Below are 20,079 nucleotides of genomic sequence, written 5' to 3'. Positions count from 1 at the left end.
TACAAAAGGGGTCTCTTGCGAAAAGGATTTCAACCATACGACAGCGATATACTGCCATCACCTTGCGCTTTCTTTTTTCGAACGTGTGTTTGTAAAAATGTTCACTTGTTTGGTTTAATAGAATTTGAAAATGCACCTGCACTAGCTGAGGCGAAGTCTTTGCATTGCGGGACGCAGGTAATATATAGTGATGTTTCTGTGCCTTCTGATTGGTCACTATTTTAAACTTTGATTCCCTATTGGCTGCGAATTAGAATTTGATTCCTGTGCTTCATTCATGCAGTGCACTAGGAGTTAGAGTCTTCATAATGGTTACAAAGCATGTTTTTATATACTTGAAATGTCTTTTTGTTTTGGTTATGAAAATGTATGTGATGTTTTGAATACTAATTGGCACATTTACTAGTGCTCACGAATTGACTCAGGACAGGTTGAGATGACTGGCAAGTAGTTTATTGCTCATTTGACCTGTTTGTTAGACTGAAATTAAATGAAGGGAACATTTTTTAGGAATATTTTTAACCTCTCGAGCCAGAGGTAAAGTTTGTATGATATCTATCATCTTTTCACATCAGATTTTACTGTTACATTTTACTGTTAACACTGTCACAAGCTCTCGTCTGTCACAGATTCCACTTCTGCAGGCTTTTATTATATTTGGAAATTATCATTAAACCAGTCCTCAATAGTTAATGTATAAAGCTGAAAAGAAACAAGTGTTTAGAAATTCAAACCAAGGATATGATTTTTGAGGTTGAGGAACCCTTGTCAGTCAGTTAATATTGTATTCTGTGTTTTAATTTATTTGGTCAAACCTAGACATTTCATTTGAATCCTTGTTTAATTTATTTGATTTCTTTTTTAAGTTTTTTTTTTTTTTGAAGTGTGATCTGTACAGTTATTGTGTTTTATATTTTGTTATTCTAGTGAGTGTTTTATTTATAATGATTTTGTTAGTTGCACTATTCTTCATGTCAGGTGTTTTTAGCCATTGTTAAATGAATAGCCATCAAGCCAACAAATCCAGCAGTTTCTTTCGCCCCCCACAACCCTCAGGGTTCAAGTCACCACAAGCAAGACTATACAGCAGTCAAATGTTTGGATTGATGAATGTTGATGAATGTTCTATGATGATTTATTTATTGTGGTTCACTGTATGTTATATTTGCTGAGGACAAGTAAAATCATTTTCTACTCAAATTGTGTGGAAACGGTTTAATGGTCAATGGTTTTTATTTACAGAACGTATTAAATTGCAATGAGTTTACAAAAAAAGAAAAAGCTTTGAAGATGCAATTAAGAAAAAAAAGTATTGAAAGAGAAGGCTGTAGATTGGGTTTTTACATACGGGCTGGTCGCTGTTCGGAGAGGCTTGGGCAGTTAATAAGAAATTCTGGTTGAAGTATCTCTGTTTGTTTCCGTCAAATTTCACTGAGCCTGCTGTAACCACCAACAAAGTGGTTTGACCTTGAGTTGCTTGTTCTGTGAAAAAAAAGGTATTTGATAAAACAACAGGAAACTATATTATTATTATTAATAATAATAATTAAAATATGATGGGCAGGTTGTTGCATACCGTGCACAGGCTGGCAGTCAAGAGACTGCACCTGAAATTCACTGGAAGGAAGAGACTCGAAGAACTCGCCGAGAGCATCACGACCTGTGACAGCATTTCCATTCCACACTAGCGTTGCTTTGTCCAGATACAGCCTCGTCAAGTTCTGAAAACATTGATGCGTTATCACGAAGACGTTAATTAACATAACAGATCAGGACACGCGCTAGAAGTATGAGATGAGTGTTCTACCCTTCTTCTCTTGTCCATACAGTCATAATAGATGTTGACGAATTCATCCGAGTATCTGCACGACTGATCAACCAGAGTCCTGAAGTCCTGATCAGCACCGAACACAGTTGATGAGGACAGTTAGGAAACAATTCTTCATGAGTATTTAGATGTGTGTTGGCATCCATGAACACTCACCACCGTTGAAGCCATGCTACTGAACGTCCACTTCACAGATCTCCCACAGAATGTTTGTGATGTTTAGTCGTTGTGAGAACTTGATATTTAAACTACTAACGTTAATAAAACATCAAATAACCAGAGCGATTTAAAATGTAGGTAAGCGCCAGATGAAAAAAAAGATGCGCAGCGTAAAATTACAGTACGTGAGAAAATAACTTGTAATCGTAGTTTATGCCCACGTTGAAAAGGATTATATTGCGTGTAAAACAATATCGGAATTATGCTCTCTTCTCATAAAAAAACAATAATAATAATAATCCTGCATCGACAACAATGTGCTCTAATATGTGTGTTCGCGATTATTGTTCCGCCGGAAAACTACACCGTCATTCTAAGTTCCCAACTACAGGAAGAAATAAAATACAAAGATGACAAAAGGCAAAGCAAAGTACAAAAATAATTAAAATACATACTTCAAACGCACAAATATTAGAAACCTTTATTGTAGCTGTTTTCATTTAGTCCACTGTTTTGATTTTCCTCAGCTTGACGACAGTTACATTTTCTGTTCGTAAATTTACATTAATGCATAAGTAAATTATAATACGATTAATTAATTTAAAAAAATTACGATAATTTTTGAAGGCAAAATAGTGTTTTTTCTCAAAACAGTAATGAGACTGTTTGCAAATGTTTTCATAGCTTTCTCGCAATCATTCTTTGTATTATACACCAAAATGTAAAAGAAAGCCAAAATAAACGTCAAGTAATTTGAGGGGTTTTATTATTTAAAAAAAAAATACATATCCTTTTAAATAAAAATGAAGAATTTATAGAATATAAAATTCTAAATATGAAGTATGTGCGGCTACACTATGATATAATCTACAAATTAGCCAAATGAATGGCTCAGTCAGCTTTATTATTACAATTTAAGATTGTTGTTGTTTTTTATACGTTTGTCAGTTATTGTATATTTCTTTTAATCGGGCACCATTCTGCGGCACCTAAGGATGTTGTTTTATCCAATTAAATTGCAGCTTGTCTGTTTGGGGGCGGGGCTATTTGGATTGAATCGTTATACTGGCGTTCCCCAAAAGTCTGAGATGGAGGGAAGAGTATCAAATGTAGAAATCTGTAATTTGGCTTATACTGGGAAGTTTGAAGAACTGAAGAAGTGCGTGTTGTCTGACAGCTCACAGGCGACCAAAACAGATCAGGTAACAGTCAAGTTATGTGGGCAGTGTAGGTGCACATACACAGTGTTAGCATGATGCTATATTGAAGTCTGACCACTGATTTAAATGTTACTGTCACGTGTGATGCACTTCGGTGGATCAGGACAGCAGGACTGCTCTGCACTGGGCCTGTTCGGCTGGACATGTGGATATCGTGCAGTTTCTGTTGGACTTGGAGTTGAAGTGGATCTCAAAGATGATGTGAGTCAGCACTGTGTCCTGATTCAGTCCAGAACCTCACACTGTCTGCATCAGTTAATGTTATTTTGCTTTTGGTTCTGTTGTTGTTTTTAAAAATGATGTTTTTCTGCGCTGTGTAATACTGTGATTTAGATTTGGTTTTTTGTTGTTTGTTTGGTGTTTTGTTGTTATCTGGGTTTTTTTTTTTTGGTTTTCTTTTTTCTTTTGTGTGATTCCAGGCATGTTGGACTCCTCTTCATATAGCAGCATCTGCTGGGAGAGAAGAAATTGTCAGATCCTTAATATCCAAAGGAGCTCAGCTGAATGCTGTGAATCAGAATGGTTGTACCCCACTGCACTACGCAGCATCAAAAAACCTATATGAGGTAGCTTCAGCGTGTGCCAGCCTTTTTTCTGTTCTTTTTTTTTTAATCAGAGGGTTATATTAAATTATTACATGTACATTTTTTTTCAAAAATAGTGAAACATTTATATTAATTATTGTTTATTCTTATATTAATATACAGGGCTGAAACGATTAGTCAACACTGTTCAGACTGTGTTATTGCAGGCCCTTACTTTAGGTCATATGAGATCAAACAACTATTCAACATTAAAAAAAATATGTTGACTTGAGTTATTATTTTTTGTTCGGTTCGTGATAAAAATAAGTTTGATATAACTGCACTGGAATCGGCGCTCCAGTAAAGTCACGTGACTCATGTCACATTTCTTTATATAACACTTTATGCAATAGATTGCTTTAAAGCAAGCAGCTTTACAGTATTAAACATAAAAAACATGCCTGTGAATGTGTGTAGAATATGTATATCTCAATAGTTTGAAGAATTACAAAAGCTGAATAATCAAGAAGAGCCTACTGATTAATCCGTGAAATAATGATGATTAGTCAATTCTAATAATCTGAGTAATTATCAAAATAATCATTTGTTACAGCCATATTAATGCAGTGCACGAGAAGAATTATTTGAGCCCCTGCTGATTTTGTAAGTTTGAACACTTGTAAAGAAATTAAGGGTTGTATAATTTTTATGGTAGGTTAATTGTAATGGATAGATACAGAATATCAACCGAAAAACACCTCATAATAAGGTTATAAATTGATTTGTATTTCAGTGAGTGAAATAAGTATTTGATCCCCGAGCACAACATGACTTAGTACTTGGTGCAGAGATCCTTGTTGGCGAGCACAGAGGAAAGACGTTTCTTGTGTTTGGTGTTTAGGTTTGAGTTGGTCTCAGGGTTTGCATTTTTGTTTGGTGGTGTTTTGGTATCCTCTCTAGGGCTGGGTTCCAGTTCATTGTTTTATGCCCTTCACTTGCTAACTTCCCTCTGTCTTGTTTACTCGGATGTACGTCATTGCTTGCATTTGCGGAACCCTTGCAGTGAGCTGAATTGGAACACCCTAAGCCCTTGATCAATTGGAATCTGCTATGGAGTGGATTTATTTATTCATTTATTTTCCCTTTTGAATTTGTTTCATGCAGCATTCAGTATGTATGTAAGTACATATTGGCTATTTTAGCCCAACTGCCTTGAGATCATTAACAAGCTCCTCCCGTGTAGTTCTGGGCTGATCCCTCATCCTTACCCTATGAGGCAAGATCCTGCACAGAGCTCCAGACCAAAAGCGATTGATGGTTGTTTTGTATTTCTTCCATTTCCGAATCGAATAATCTCACGTTGTGTTGTTTTCTTCTAGCTTATTTTTGTTGTTCTTGTAGCCCATTCAAGCCTTGTGCAGATCTACAATCTTGACTCTGACATCCTTTGACAGCTCTTTGGTCTTGCCCATGGTGGTGGGAGAGGTTGGAATGGAAGATAAAGATAGTGTGGACAGGTGTCTTATACACCCAACGAGCTGACATTAGGAGTAACTTCAGAACTAATCTGTGTTCCACATGGACACATAACCAATCTGTGGAAGCCAGAATTCTTGCTGGTTGTTCAGGATCAAATTCTTATTTCACTCAATCAAATGCTAGTCTACTTATAACCTTTTATGTAATGTGCTTGGTTTTTTTTATTTTTTTTTTATTCTCCCTCTGTTAAAATAAACTTACCATAAAACAATTATAAGTTGTTCATTTCTTTGTAAGTGGGCAAACTTACAAAATCATCAGGGGATCAAATAATAATTTTCCCCACTGTATATTGCCAGCCGTTTTTTTTTTTTTTTTTTTTTCTTCCTCATTCAGAAACTCTCAAATGAGGAACTTGGGTGATTGATCATGAGATTTCCATTCTCATTAATTCCAGTCCCACGTGTGACCGCCTCTAAGTTTTGATGAAAGTGAACTTTCTTTTTCTGGTAGTTTTTTTTATATTTTTTTCCTGAAAATTGTGAAAGTATTTATATTAATATTTTCCTATTTGTTTTATTATAATATATAGTTATATTAAATGATTACATATTTCTAAAAATCATGAAACTGGTTAATATTTTGCAAGCTCTTTTTAATCAGCTATATTAAAAGATTACATGAAATCTTTATGAAAATTGTGAAATTGTTTTACTAATATTTTGCCAGCTCTTTTTTTAACCCAATATATTAAATGATTACAGAAAATTAAGAAAATTGTGAAATTTTTAATTCATTTTTTATACTCATTTTTTTATTAATATATTGCCAGCCCTCATAGTTAAAAAAATGTACATTAAATCTTACTGAAAATTGTAAACATTTATTTTTATATTAATATAACATTTTTTCAATCATTATATTCAATAAGAAAAAAAAATTCAATAAAATAATTATAATGCATTGCATTTCTATCTTTTTTATTTTTATTTCAACAGATAGCACAGATTTTGCTGGAAAGCGGTGCAGATCCTAATGCAACGGATAAACTGGAATCCACACCTCTGCACAGAGCTTCTGCCAAGGGCAACTTTAGACTTATTCAGCTTCTTTTGAAAGAGAGCGCTTCTACCAACATTCTGGACTCGGAGGGAAACACTCCACTGTGAGTAGAACCACTGTGTAGCAGTGTTATTGTTCTTTACTGGATCATAATTATATGTATAAATGCTTTCTCAGAGCAGTTCTGCATGAGCTTTTGATTGTTTTTGCCAGTCATCTTGCATGTGACGAGGAGCGGACGGAGGCTGCAAAACTCCTTGTGGAACATGGTGCCAGCATCTACATTGAGAACAAGGAAAAGATGACGCCTCTTCAAGTGTCTAAAGGTGGCCTGGGATCTGTGCTGAAACGGATCGTAGAGGGTTGATGAACCCTGAGCAGAAATGGAGCAATGCAGTTAGAGCTGTTAATCAAGCTGCTGTTCAAGTATGATGAATACTTGTTTATGAGAGTATTGGAAAGAAACACAGTAGAGGAACTGCTTTGTGCTGGAAGTTTTTACAGATGTTTGCTGAAAAGAAGTACATTCACTTTTTGGCAGTTTAAAAGCTCATGACTTGATATATTTGTCACTTTTCATGCATTTTATTCAGTACATTAGTTTTAGATTTAGAGATAACATTCTGATCATTATTACTTCAGCAATGGATGCTTTATTTCTGTTAAACCTAAAGCTGATTTTGTTATTAGTTGATCACTTAAAATCACAACACCATAGTGTATTCTTGATGCTTATTTTTTAATAATGAAAATAAATGATAACTGAATAAAATTTACTGTTGCAGTCATATCTAAGAGTTGTGTTAAAAGGTAAGTGTAGACTCAGTTGAATACAATGTTCATCACGTACACTACCATTCAAAAGTTTTTGGTCACAAGTAAGCTCTTTAGAAGGATTTAATACTTTTAATTTCCAAGGGTGCATTAAATTGATCAATTGAAATGTAACAGTAACAAGACATTTATTTTTACAGAAGATTTCAATATAGAAAAAATTGTTCTTTTGAACTTTCTATTCATCAAAGAATCTGAAAATGTTTTGTGGTTTCCACAAAATTATTAATCAGCACAATTGTTTCTTAAGCAGCAAATCAGCATTTTAGAATGATATCATGTGACACCGAAGACAGAGTAATAATGCTGAAAATAGAATTATTATAATAGTATATATTCAAATAGAAATCAGTCATTTTAAAATGTAATATTTAACAATGTTTCTCTTTGTATTTTTGATCAAATAGCAGCCTTGGTGAGCATAAGGGGCCTTTTTTTTTTTACCGGCGACTAACATTTGAACTGTAGTGTATATTATACAATTAAATGGAATACATTTACTCTATCATTCAGCTAGTAGTTTTCACTTTTTCATATTTAATATACTCAAGCATCTAGCCTTTCTTTTTCTTTTCAAGGAAGTATTCAATATGCAAAACAGACTTCCTCTTACAGCAACATTTGTTAAATAGTTCAAGGTTACTAACAAAGGAACTGCTGACAAAACTCATTTAAAAAATGTAAAAAAACAAATCCTATGAATGCCTTTCATACAATGCCAGTTTCAGCTGCCAGCTTCTCAGCAAAAGTTGCACCATGTTAAACAGGGTAGTGGTGAAGAAAACTTCCTCAGACTGTAATCTACTGTTCACCTCAATTCCCCATGATGATATCGAACAGTGAACATAAAAAAACTCCATCACGCACCTTTCTTACGTTTTGGGCAGTAGTACGACTCCACTGAAATTTAATGGTGGTTACAACCCTATATTCTAGCTCCAAATCCTTTATCAACCATTCTCGACATTCTCAACCATTTAGATTATATTTATTAATATAAAAGATGCTTGGTTAAGAAACTCACAAATAAGGACCACAAGTGATTAATCGTGAGGATCTAACATTTCTGTTCTCATGGATTCCACCTGCATGAATTCCACTCCTTCATATGACCATCCCTAGTTTCAGCGAAAATGAGTTTTTTCTAGTAGTATTTTAAAATATCACAGTTTTTCTCTTTCTTAGAACTGGTTCAGTCAGTTTGGAAGTTTGGAGCTTATTTACTTTTCTGCTTACTGAGATTGAATTATAGCAGAAAATACATCGAAAAATAAAAATGCAAGAAAAAACATCAAATACAAAAATACCCAAGAAATATAAATACCAAATTTTCTAAACATTCAATAATACTACTACAAAAAATTATAAAAGTTATGCATTTGCACATATATACATATACATCGGTCCATAAATAAACAAAATATACATCAATTCACACACGCACATAAACATGAAAAGTTCTGAAACACAAGTGCAACTGCAAAAAGGACCCTAAGCATCCACTTTACATTCATTGAAAGGTGTAATACCAAAAGGAATGGTACAACTAGCATAACGTTTTGTCCTTGCTTTGAATAATGTCAAATTGCTTTCCTTCCTAAAAAGCCGACCAGTTTATTTATTTATTTTTCGCGTGTGGTTAGTGTAAAAAGATGATGCATCATCTGGGCCATCTCTTGTATTAATGTGATGGTGACTTCCTCTCTGCGACCTTTTAAATCAGGTAGATGTATTGATGTGTTAGAAAATCTCTCAATGATTCGCTGTGCTCTCTTTTGCATGCTTTCCAGCAAAGCTGCTTGCTTTTTTGTGCAACCAACTAACAGCAAATTTGCATACTCCAGACAGGGTCTGATCAAGAAGCAATACATACTGACTAAATCATCAGCAGAAGCTCCATGTTTTGCAAAAACTGTCAACAAGTGAAGACGTTGAGATGCCTTTTTTACACACTCGTCAATGTTATAATGTCAAGATGATACCCTATTTTGACACCACAGGAACCTCCTGACCTTTTAGTATGAGTGGTGGTGGTTGTATTTATTTTTTTGCTAAATATATCCTTATTTTGACACATTTGTTGTTATTTTGCGTTCAAGTTTCTGAAGCAAGTGCCTCCATTTCAATCTTTTTGTGTGTTTCTATGTCTTTTAACTTTACAGCTCGTGATATACCAATATCATCTGCATAAACTGTGTCCAATGTATCACCAAAAATGACTTCACAGGTTGACGTATGAAGTAAAAACAGATATGGTGACACGACTCCACTTTGGGGAACCCCTGATGCCACAACTTTCCATGCATTACTCTTTGCAACCACTCTTTGTCATCTTCCTGTTGTGTAGCTAAACAACCAAGACAACAACTGTGCACAGAGGTTAAGTGTTGTTAAATGCTGAAAAAGCCTTGCATGGTCGACTCAATCAAATGCTTTTGACATGACTGCCAATAACACACGGATCATACTTGGTTGTTGAGAGCCTGTCTCCCTTAGCCATGTGTGTATATTCTTAACCAAAGCATTCGTTGTGCTGTGTTTAGGTAGATAGGCATACTGATTGTTGCATTCTTTCAGAACTGTTGACACCAGTTTCTTCAACACAAACCTCTCTTGTATTTTTCCAATGCAAGAAGTTAAGGAAATTAGTTTCCAGTCAGATTTTTCATTCGGTTGGGCAACCTTTGGGACTGGGCATGTATTAGCTTCTTTCCATGCAGTTGGTAGAATACCCACTTGATATGAGGTATTGATCAGATGTGCTATGACTTGTGCCAGGGCCACTTGCTTTCCACGTATCTAATCTATCTAATTTAGAAGGGCTTGTTTTATCATACTGCACAGTTCATGCGTTTGTGTTGGTTTGGCCAAAGGAAAAATCGCAGACATATTATCACTAGTCCAAGCCTCTGTAAAAAAAAAAAAAAAAAAGACCTCTGCCACATGATCTCCATTCACATTATAGAGTTTTATCTCAGTTCTGTTAGTTTTAGATCATCCAGGCTCATTGTTGATGGGTTTTAAAGAATCACATTAACAGTGTGCCACATATGAATATGCATGAAGACCTTCCCCAGATTTGGGGGACCATCAGTTTACCTGGTTTCAGGTTGCACTAATGCAAATAAACTGTATAGTAAAGTTTTTGAATGTGGAAATGTAGGCTAGCTGGGTGCAAGTTTCTAGTTACATAACTGAAACAGTTTTTGAATTTTTTGAATGTGGAATTTTAGTTGTTTTGAAGTTAATGTGGTCTCTTGTCATCAGCCTACATGTATTCATTTCTGATTTTAGTGATTGCAAATAGTGCCTTGTAGAAAGAACATAATACATGCAGAGTTCCTATACATTTACAAAATCCCATACTTTTTCAGACTTTTCTGTAGATTTTCATATTTGACAATGAAATACAAAATATTAAGGGTGTAACCTATTGAATTCACAATTTCACACTCTTACAATACCAAACTAGTGTTCTCACAGTACCAATATTCAGTTAAACTCGTCATTGAAGACGTCTACTGCACAATGAATTTCTTATTTACACTGTGTTAGTATAATGGATGGATTCAAGAGAACCCTAATGTGAGCGTTGAATAAAAACTAGAGTTTCGAACAGTACAGAGCCTTTGAAAGACCGGACACGATCTCTGTATACACCCGTCCTGCAGAATGGCTGGTATTGTTACATTTTTTAAATCTCAATATACTGACTTGGTACCGAAGGACTGTTTTTTTTTTTTGACAACACTGCAAAAATGTCTGAATGACAAAAAGTTCAGTTTGAATGTTTGTTTTAATTTAGTTTCATTTCAACTTATAAAACATGCATATTGTTTCTTTAATTACAAAAAAAAGTACTTTTCATTTCAAAATGATTAATCAGCAATGGAATTAAACTTAAAATCTGACAAGCACAGGGCAATGGTGCCACTGCCAGCTGAATTAAAACATAATTCTAAATGCATAAATGTATGATTATGTTTGATATGCTTTCAAACTGTCATGAAAAATACTCTGTATGATATTACATTACATGATATTATTTCAATATAAAAATGTGATTGACTATAAAAGTATTGGACTGTTTTAGTGCCTAATACACAACTGAATACAATTACTTAGGACGGAAGTCAACAGCACATAATGAATGGCACGACTTGCATAAAAGGACTTTGGTACAGCTCATATTTGCCAAAATGGCGCTCCGCTGAGTGACATAAAGGAGAGAAATTGTTTGTTGAATGTTGTTGAATTGAATGTTTTATTCACATACAAAAAGTATTGTCGTCGCTTCATAACTTTACGGTTGAACCACTGATGGCAGATGGACAATGCTGACAATGCTTTTTATACTTTTCTGGACCTTTACAGTGTATTTTGTGTTCCGAAGACGAACGAAGCTTTTACGGGTTTGGAACGACATGGGGGTAAGTGATTAATGACAAAATTTTCATTTTGGGGTGGAGTATCCCTTTAACGGTGCTTGGAATTTGTACCACTTTAATTAATATTCATGAAACGGCATCAGTCAATAAGATAACGAACGTCACACTACTCATTTAATATTCATGTTCCAGGTCTTCGGCCATAGTAAATTCCAGTTTGGGGCGTCACTAGAGACGTATTTAAATGGTTTCCACCCTCTGCGTTGCCTAGTACTCATTTATTTGCTTCGTCCAAGGGCTGAACGGAGAGAAGCTTGTCGTGTTTCAAGTACTGAAGCTGATGTTCAGTTAATAACGCGTTTCCTCGCCGAAGGTAAGCAGACGTTAAGGTTTATAGCATTGCGGACTGTAAGCTAATGCTAACGCTAGTGCGCTGTATTTAATCCTAAGCGGATGAGTTTTATGTTATGGTGGATTTTTGGCTGTTGTTTTTGATGGTGCGTTGTTTTGAATGTTTTGCCTGCTTTGATCGTGCTGATGTTGATCGCAAATGGAGAAAAGTGAAAGCTTTACAATCCACTGTGTGATACGGACTTGTCAAACCGAAACCATGTAAACCTGCCGCGTGTTATCGTTGAGTGCCATGAGGTGTACAAGCTGGCATGCATATATATATATATAATTTATTTATTTATTAACAGAAAAATCTTTGTGTGAAATTAACAGGGCAGGTTGAGCATCGTGAAAGCTCCTTATATTATGTAGATTGTATTTATATGTAATGTTATACATTAGATTTAAATAGTTCTTAGATTTAAAGAAAGTCGTAATTTAGGATGGAACGTTATTTCAATGCTTCTTAAGTGTAATTTACTTAGTTAAAATGCTAAGCTATAAAATGGCATTAGCAGAAAAAAAAAGTCCTGCAAGTTTCTAGGAACTTACGTTTTGGACAGGACAGGGTTGCCAGGTTTTCAAAACAAACCCGCGCAATTGTTACTCAACTAGCCCAACCGCGTTTCGAAGGGGGTCCCCCGTATTTTTTTTTTTTTTTTTTTTAACGGACGGTGTTTTCCCATACAGTCTATGGGTTCCCCTCGCATTCCAGGAGCTTGTTGGTGTTGCTTCAACCTGCAGACATGAAAACAACCCGCGGCAATAGCACAACTGACAACACCGTGGCAGGACATCTTTTGCGTTGAAAGCATGGGCGTCGCTAGTAATACAGTGGAATACTGCACTTTTGGGTATATAAATTTAGCTATATAATACCTTCGTTGGGGGCTGAGCCCCCCTAAAATGAAAATCCTAGAGTCGCCCCTTGTTGAAAGATGCGATAATGTTACCGATTGTCATGCTCATGTCAAAAGGTGACGACATAAGGCGCAGTTGTTTAAAAAAAAAAGTTACATAATTAATTTGTAATGTCCATGACGCACCACATGATTAAGTTTGTCTATGTCAGTGTAGTCGGGCCAGATGAAGCAGTTTCTAAATGTTAATGTGCAGTGGGAAGCATGCAGGGTGGATGTTCTCTCTGAATCACCTGCACATGCTGGAGGCGCTGTTCACGTGACTGACGACGCCTCTGTCTCTTAAAGTGAGAAGAACCCGGAATAACTATCCCGGATAACATTTTTGGATTCTTTTAAAAACATTCCTAGCCTTGCATTCCTAGTTCAGAACCGTATAAATCAAGAACGTGTGTCAGTTGTGGACATGAATCATGCACATTGCACAAATCTGTGTGTAAACCAACACACGCAGGCGGTTTCACGGAAGCTGTGGAATGTTCTGATCAGCCCATCAGGTTCACAATGTCCTGGTGACTTAGGCCCCATTTACACTGCATGGTTCAAGTGGCCCAATTCCGATTTTTTCCTCTCATGTGGCACAGATCGGATATGACCGGTTGACCTGGTAAGCAGGAAAAAACCGCATGGATTCCGATTTTCTAAGATCGGATTCAGGCCTCCTTCATATGTGGTAATAAATCGGATATGAATCGGATACGTGCATTGCGTGTGCCATGTAAGCGGACAAATCGGATATTCCCCAGTAAATGCGAGTCGTACGTCATTAAAAAAGTGACGTTAACTCAGGTGGAGACCACCAACCTGAGATCACATGACTTATTATAGGCGCGATGGAGGAAGAAGGTACACACAGTGGAGCAAATGCGGAGGTTTCATGTCTTTTAAGTCTTTGGGGCGAAGAGACAGTGCAGGCAAGCATGCAGGGTTGTTACAGAAATAAATCCGTGTTTGAAGACATTTCACGAGATATGGGGAGGCACGGTTTAAGCGCTTTTTTTTTCTCCGCCGTACGAGATGTTTTGTCGATTTGTTTTTTTTTTTGTTGACTTTTCAAAATATTGTGGAAAGCAAAACACTGTATAATTTTATTTGCATCTGCATCCATTGAATTTCGTGCTGTTTTTTACTTCTTTTTCCGGGTCAGAACGTCTACATTTGGTAGTTTCAGGCAGTGTATAGTGTAAATGCAAAAATCGGATACGGGTCACTTTTAAAAGATGATGTAAGCAGGTCGTCAAAAAAAATCGGATATAGTCAGAAAATCGGATTTGGGTATCAAGACCTGCAGTGTAAATGCAGCCTTAGTTTGATAACGGGCCGTTGTCATGGAAATGACACATGACCTCCTCCTTAACAGTATTTCTAAACAAGCTAAAGATTTTAAAACTTTGCAATAATGACACAAAAGCGAGTATTGACAAACTTGTCTGACCTTGTTGATCTAAACAAGCACATCAGCAAACTAACAGCCAGCCTTAACAATGTATTGTTTATATTTTGTTGGTGGTGTTCTATTTTCTTTAGAAGGTTTGGCATGTGTATATATAATGAAAATTGCAGTAATATTGTGAAATATTAGTTATTTAAAAAAAAAAAAAAAAAAAATTTTTTTCAAATGTAATTTCTGCCTGTGATTCAAAGCTGAATTTTCACTATCATTACTAAAGTCTTTAGTGTCACATGATCCTTCAGAAACCATTCTAATATGCTGATTTGTTGCTCAAAACACATTTCTTATTATTGTTGAAAACAGTTGTGCTGCTTAGTATTAATTGTTGATAACCGAGCAACAAATCAGAATATTAGAATGGTTTCTGAAGGATCATGTGACACTGTTATAAGATTTTACAGTATTTACTGTATTTTTCATCAAATAAATGTAGCCTTGGTCAGCATAATATACTTATTTCTTAATAATTCCAATCTTTTGACTGCTATTGTATACATATTTGAATTTAATTTTGACAGACTTTTTTTTTTTAACAGACATTTTGTTACAAGCAATAATGGCACGCTCAAGTCAGGATGGTGAAATTGAAGCTGACGATGCATGGTCATCCATGCCTAATCGCGTGAGTTCCTTCCAGCACTTCCCCCGTTCTGAAGAATTTTCAGCTGAGCGCCTGGCCCGGGCAGGCTTTTATTTTACAGGTCAGGCGGACAGGGTGCGCTGTTTTAGCTGCCATGCGACAGTGGAGGACTGGAACAAAGAGGATGCCCCACTGAAGAGACATCAGCAAGCATCTCCCAGCTGCAAGTTCCTCAGCTGTGCTCATGGTTTGAGAGCCTCCAAACTCATTCCAAGCTCTGTTTACGATGAAGAGGCCGAAGCCATGGAGTTCCAGCTCCGCACGGGAGAGGTGGTGGATCAGACCATCTATCCCAAAGTGCTACACATGAAGAGCGAGGAAGCTCGGCTGAATACTTTCAGTGACTGGCCTGCAGACGCTCCAGTTCAGCCTGAAGACCTGGCAGCAGCAGGGATGTATTATTTGGGGACAGAAGACCTCGTGCAGTGCTTCTGTTGTGGGCAGCAGCTGGCGGGATGGGAGCAAGGCGACGATGCCTGGGGTGAACATGCAAAGCACTACCCAAATTGCTTCTTCATCTTGGGCCACGATGTGGGCAATGTGCCGCTGCCAACACCTAGACCCAGAGTGAATGGGCAAAGAGCCTCTTTGGAGACTTTTGAGGGGCGTCTTGATAGCTTCAGAGGCAGACAACATCCCATAGACCCTGACAGACTGGCCAGAGCTGGTTTCTACAGCACAGGTAACCACTGTTATGTTTCTCCAAGCTTATTCGGTTATTTATACCGGATAAACTAATTCTCTCATATAGCTTTTAGAGAATTAGCTTTGTTTTTATATATAACAGAAAGTGTTAAAATGCTAATTGTTTCCAGGTTTTGGCCTTTAAAAATCTGTCATCCTTGCAACTTTGTTAGAAGACAGTGAACAAACTGTTGTGGTGTTTGGTCATGTAGGAGAACAGGACCGTGTGCTCTGCTTTAGATGTGGAGGAGGACTGAAGGAGTGGAGGCCTGATGAAGACCCTTGGGAGGAGCATGCCAGGAACTATCCAGGGTGAATTGCTTTTTCGTATACATTGAGACATTGAGGTACATTTGCATGTTCACTGCAAAATTGAACTTAATATTCAGACTGCTCTTCTTTTGCATACAGTGAATGTATGAATGTGAATGGTGTTACAGCAGAATAAGTAGAATAGAATAATTCTATAAAAAAAGTGTTTTTATATATAATTTTTTTTTTTTTTTTTTTAAATGTGAATTTGGGCATCATAACAATATGATGTACCAGTGTTATTTTAATATCATTGATATACTATTATAGTTTTTGTTAATTATTTAAATTACATTTTATGAAAATGCCCTTGATGCCAGCATGGCGTTAAAAAGTGAATAAATAAATAAATTACATTTTTATTTTCCAATTTGATTTTAGTTCAATTCAGTTAATTTGGTACTGATATAGTGTGTGTCCCTAAAGAAAATTGCTCCATACAATGTGAGGAATGGGCTAAAGTTGAAGTCATTCTGAATTCATACTTAAAAAAAAAATCTTGCCTTTGATTGAACTGTCATTAATCCTTCCTATACCCAAATATAAAAACACACTCAAAATCTATAATATTTATCACTATATATTTTAGATATTGTTCATGTGAGGCAAGCATTAACAACGTGGTGTCTAATTGTGAAATGATTCTAATTGACCCCCAGCTGCAGTTTCCTTCTGGCAGAAAAAGGAGTAGAATATGTCAACAGCATGCAGCTGAGATATCCGAAAGGAGACCATTCGGTGAGTCATTGCTTAACACAATTATGTGTACTTAACAGAATGTGTTGAATGGATAGAATTAAAAATGAACGCAATTCTTTTATTCGGATGTAAATAGTGTGCTCCATATGTAGTCTTACATGTGTGTAATTTCCCTTACAGAGATCAAGTCAGAATGGCTTTTCAAGTCACGAGGAAGGTAAGCTTTTCTGAGTTTTATTTACTTAATCATAATTATGGCATCATTACTTAAGCCATAATCATGGTTTTTATAACTGCTGTCTGCAGTATCTCTGGAAACCTCCTGTCTTCCCAAGATATTTGATTTCTACTTTGTGTTCAGCCCCTAAGAAAGTCCTCCAGTCAGAGATTGCACAAAAGGCTGTAGATATGGGTTTTGAACCCATCAAAGTGGAGTGCACCATTCTACAGAAGCTACGTGAGAACACCGAGGGTTATGCTTCAGTAGAGGCCCTTATTCAAGACCTCATCTCACCCCAGAAAGTTGGCATGTTCTTTTTTTTTTTTTTTTTTTTTTTTTTTTTTTTGAAAGTCTGATTTGTATGCATGGTACAATTAATATGTTTAAAATTAAACGTATTAATTGAATTCCTACATTATATGATGCTAAGGGAGAAGAGTTGTGAATCTTATATCACCATATGATAAATGAATTAGTCTTCATTGTCTAAGTTATGTACATCTATCTATCTATCTATCTATCTATCTATCTATCTATATATCTATCTATCTATATCTATCTATCATATATATATATATGTATATATATATATATATATATACGCACGCATTAGCATTATTTGTTTATTTATTTTCTTCTTATTCTAGTTACAAAAGTGATTTAGTCAAGAGCAGTGAGAGTTTTTTTTATGAATGGCAGACAGGACGAATATTGGACAGCTTCCCCTTTAAGACCGAAGTACGGATCCAATATTCTGTTACATATGCGCTTTCTCTCGCAACTGTTTACAATCATATAAAACCTAAAATGCATTTGGACGCATATAAGTGTTTATGCAATTGTTCAAAGCCAATAAAGCGACAAAAATGCTCACGAGCTCTATTAGCAGCTGATGCGCAGCTCACGCACTCCTCTCACACAGAAACAGACACAGCGCGCGCATATAGCTCTGTTTTTGTGTTTCAACGGCCTAAAATCAGTAGTTAATACATAATTTTTTTTAAATATTTTTGTTTTTATGTTTGAGGTTATATATCTTTATTATCATAACAGTCTGAGTAATTCTGATTCTTGAACAGTAAACTTTGAAGTGTAAGCTTTTTGAACATATGTTGATTATGTATCTAGTCAGAAAGACTCATAAGCAGAAACATTATATTTTTGGGTATGTCATTTCTGTCTCTATGCTGAAAATGGGGGTATACTGTTAAGGGGTCAAATTGCAGTGCTTAAAAACGCATGCAAACATTAAGTTTTCATGACCAGGCGCACAGCAACGTAACGTGAACGCGTGCGTGCTGTTATTCACGCGTCTGCCTGCATACACGTGTAATGCATGTGACTGCCGTCATTCAAATAATGAAAACGTATTGCCGTAAACGGTGTATTTTGTGGCACCACAAAATAAACGATAGAGCACAATATGAATCGATAGACTTTTAATTTCTTCCATCCGATTTAAATCGTCATATCGCCCAGCCCTAATTATATATATATATATATATATATATATATATATATATATATATTATATATAAAATATATAAAATATGCGCTTTGGTTTAGGTTTTGCTTAATGTAAATTAATAAAAAAATAATGATAAAAAATTATAATTTTTAAAGTGATTTGGTAAGAATCTAAATGTTTCAAGTACTTCCATGCTTTTAACCTGCAAATATATTGCAACTTTTGGAACATAAGTGTTACTTACATAAATCATACTCTTAAAAATAGCATGCCAAACATTGTGGAAATTGACCGCTTTCAAACTTCATAAAATCAAATAAGATAAATATAACAAAAGAAACAGGCAGAGAATCACTTTGTTTTGATGTTGTTTTAATGTTGTGTTTGTTTCTTACATATTTTTTACGGAGGATTCTTTGATTATGTTTGAGAAACTCCAGAGGGAGAAACTCTGTAAAGTCTGCATGGACCGTGACATTAACATTGTCTTCATTCCCTGTGGACACCTGGTCACCTGTCAGAAGTGTTCAGAACCCCTGAACAAGTGTCCCGTCTGCTGTACCCCCATCACGCAGAAGATCAAGACCTACAATGCCTAAAAGACAAAGAAACCAGCACTCCAAAAGAAATGCTGATGCTTGTCGAAAGTGGCAGAATGTAACCATTCCTAAAATTGCACGTAGATGTGTCAAATTTAAGCTGTGTGTGTATGTATGTATGTATATGTACACATGTAGATGTACTAAAATTATAATGGTTTTATTTTTTATTAAGACTTCAGAATAACAGTAAGGGTGTAGATGTATTATTTTGATTGTATTGTGTTGGTTTTTTTTTTTTTTAAGACTTCAGAATAACAAGTGCCTCAAATACAGTCTCAGTCATGTTAATCACCATAGTGCCTTTGTAGACAACTTTTTATGAACCTTTTCATATTTCAACATAATCATGTTTTTACACCTTGTATTTGATCTTTAACTTATTTCTTATAAAATAATTGCTTGAGACTTTTAATTAAAGTTCATTTAACCTTCACCAGTCCAAATGAGTTTTTATTCTGATACTTTTCTGTTGTTGTTAATTCCTTTTTAATAATACATATATATATATATATATTTTTTTTTTTCATCAACACAATGACAATAAAATTGGACTTCACAGTGGATCTTTTCTCTTCTGTGTCATCTGTCAGTTTTAAAATTCATAAACTGGAAAGTGAGGCTGGCTAGATGTTGTTATTTTAGAGGAGAAATATTGTCGTAATTATTTCTGTTTGTTAATTAATGTATTTCACTTTATAAATTTCATTATATCGTGTTATGTTTTATGGGTTTAGTAAGTGCTTCTGCAAACACTTGTAATAACATGTAGCTGTCAGATTTGTTATCTTTTAAACTCATTTTTAATGTTTATGTAAATGTATGTTATAATAGCTTGCACAGATACTTTTTTTAAACGATTAACAGCTCTAATGGTTCTGGTTAAAAATAAAAAAGAGGTAAAATTTATTTGAAAAAAGTACAGATATATATGAAAGAAAGAGCTTTATAAAATGTCCCCACAAAAATGCAATCTAGAGGCAAACATCGCCCCTTAATAATAAAATAGATCATTTCTGATGCTAGCGTCTATTACACTGATCAGTTTGCGCCTAAAGGCCTCGACCACTAAATGTCATTCTCTAGGTCTCGGGTTCAGTGCATTTACTGTACTGAAGGTTGGGTGTCTGCACTGTAAGTTTGTATTTTATTTGTGTGATCGGAAAAACGAACGGAGCGGGGGGGGAGGGGTAGTGT

At 35.5% G+C, this 20,079-nt stretch overlaps 3 protein-coding genes across 3 annotated transcripts; 2 read left to right on the top strand and 1 right to left on the bottom strand.

Annotated features, from left to right (window-relative positions):
* Positions 1 to 682: 682 nt before the first annotated feature.
* nxt2 (nuclear transport factor 2-like export factor 2) lies at positions 683 to 2,350 on the bottom strand. Its single transcript, XM_042770554.1, has 5 exons — positions 1,985 to 2,350; positions 1,808 to 1,894; positions 1,577 to 1,721; positions 1,327 to 1,482; positions 683 to 702 (listed from the first exon to the last, which is right to left on the bottom strand). Exons 1-5 carry the CDS (start codon positions 1,997 to 1,999, stop codon positions 683 to 685), a joined length of 423 nt encoding a protein of 140 aa, XP_042626488.1. The 5' UTR covers positions 2,000 to 2,350.
* A 659-nt stretch (positions 2,351 to 3,009) lies between these two features.
* Positions 3,010 to 7,044, top strand: psmd10 (proteasome 26S subunit, non-ATPase 10). The gene is given in 6 exon segments (XM_042770325.1): positions 3,010 to 3,189; positions 3,311 to 3,374; positions 3,377 to 3,408; positions 3,627 to 3,773; positions 6,209 to 6,375; positions 6,486 to 7,044. Coding segments are annotated over 6 exon segments (678 nt in total). The 5' UTR covers positions 3,010 to 3,075; the 3' UTR covers positions 6,640 to 7,044.
* Positions 7,045 to 11,662: 4,618 nt separating this feature from the next.
* On the top strand, positions 11,663 to 18,920 carry LOC109053945 (X-linked inhibitor of apoptosis). The gene is made up of 8 exons (XM_042770324.1): positions 11,663 to 11,867; positions 14,797 to 15,582; positions 15,797 to 15,896; positions 16,556 to 16,634; positions 16,776 to 16,812; positions 16,957 to 17,123; positions 17,467 to 17,496; positions 18,691 to 18,920. Exons 1-8 carry the CDS (start codon positions 11,678 to 11,680, stop codon positions 18,880 to 18,882), a joined length of 1,581 nt encoding a protein of 526 aa, XP_042626258.1. The 5' UTR covers positions 11,663 to 11,677; the 3' UTR covers positions 18,883 to 18,920.
* The last annotated feature ends 1,159 nt before the right edge of the window (positions 18,921 to 20,079 follow it).

Source organism: Cyprinus carpio, chromosome A14 (genome assembly GCF_018340385.1).
Source record: "Cyprinus carpio isolate SPL01 chromosome A14, ASM1834038v1, whole genome shotgun sequence".
In the NCBI taxonomy this organism is placed as follows: Eukaryota; Metazoa; Chordata; class Actinopteri; order Cypriniformes; family Cyprinidae; genus Cyprinus; species Cyprinus carpio.
Note: the sequence above shows the minus strand (reverse complement) of the source record. Positions and strands in the feature narration are given on the sequence as shown.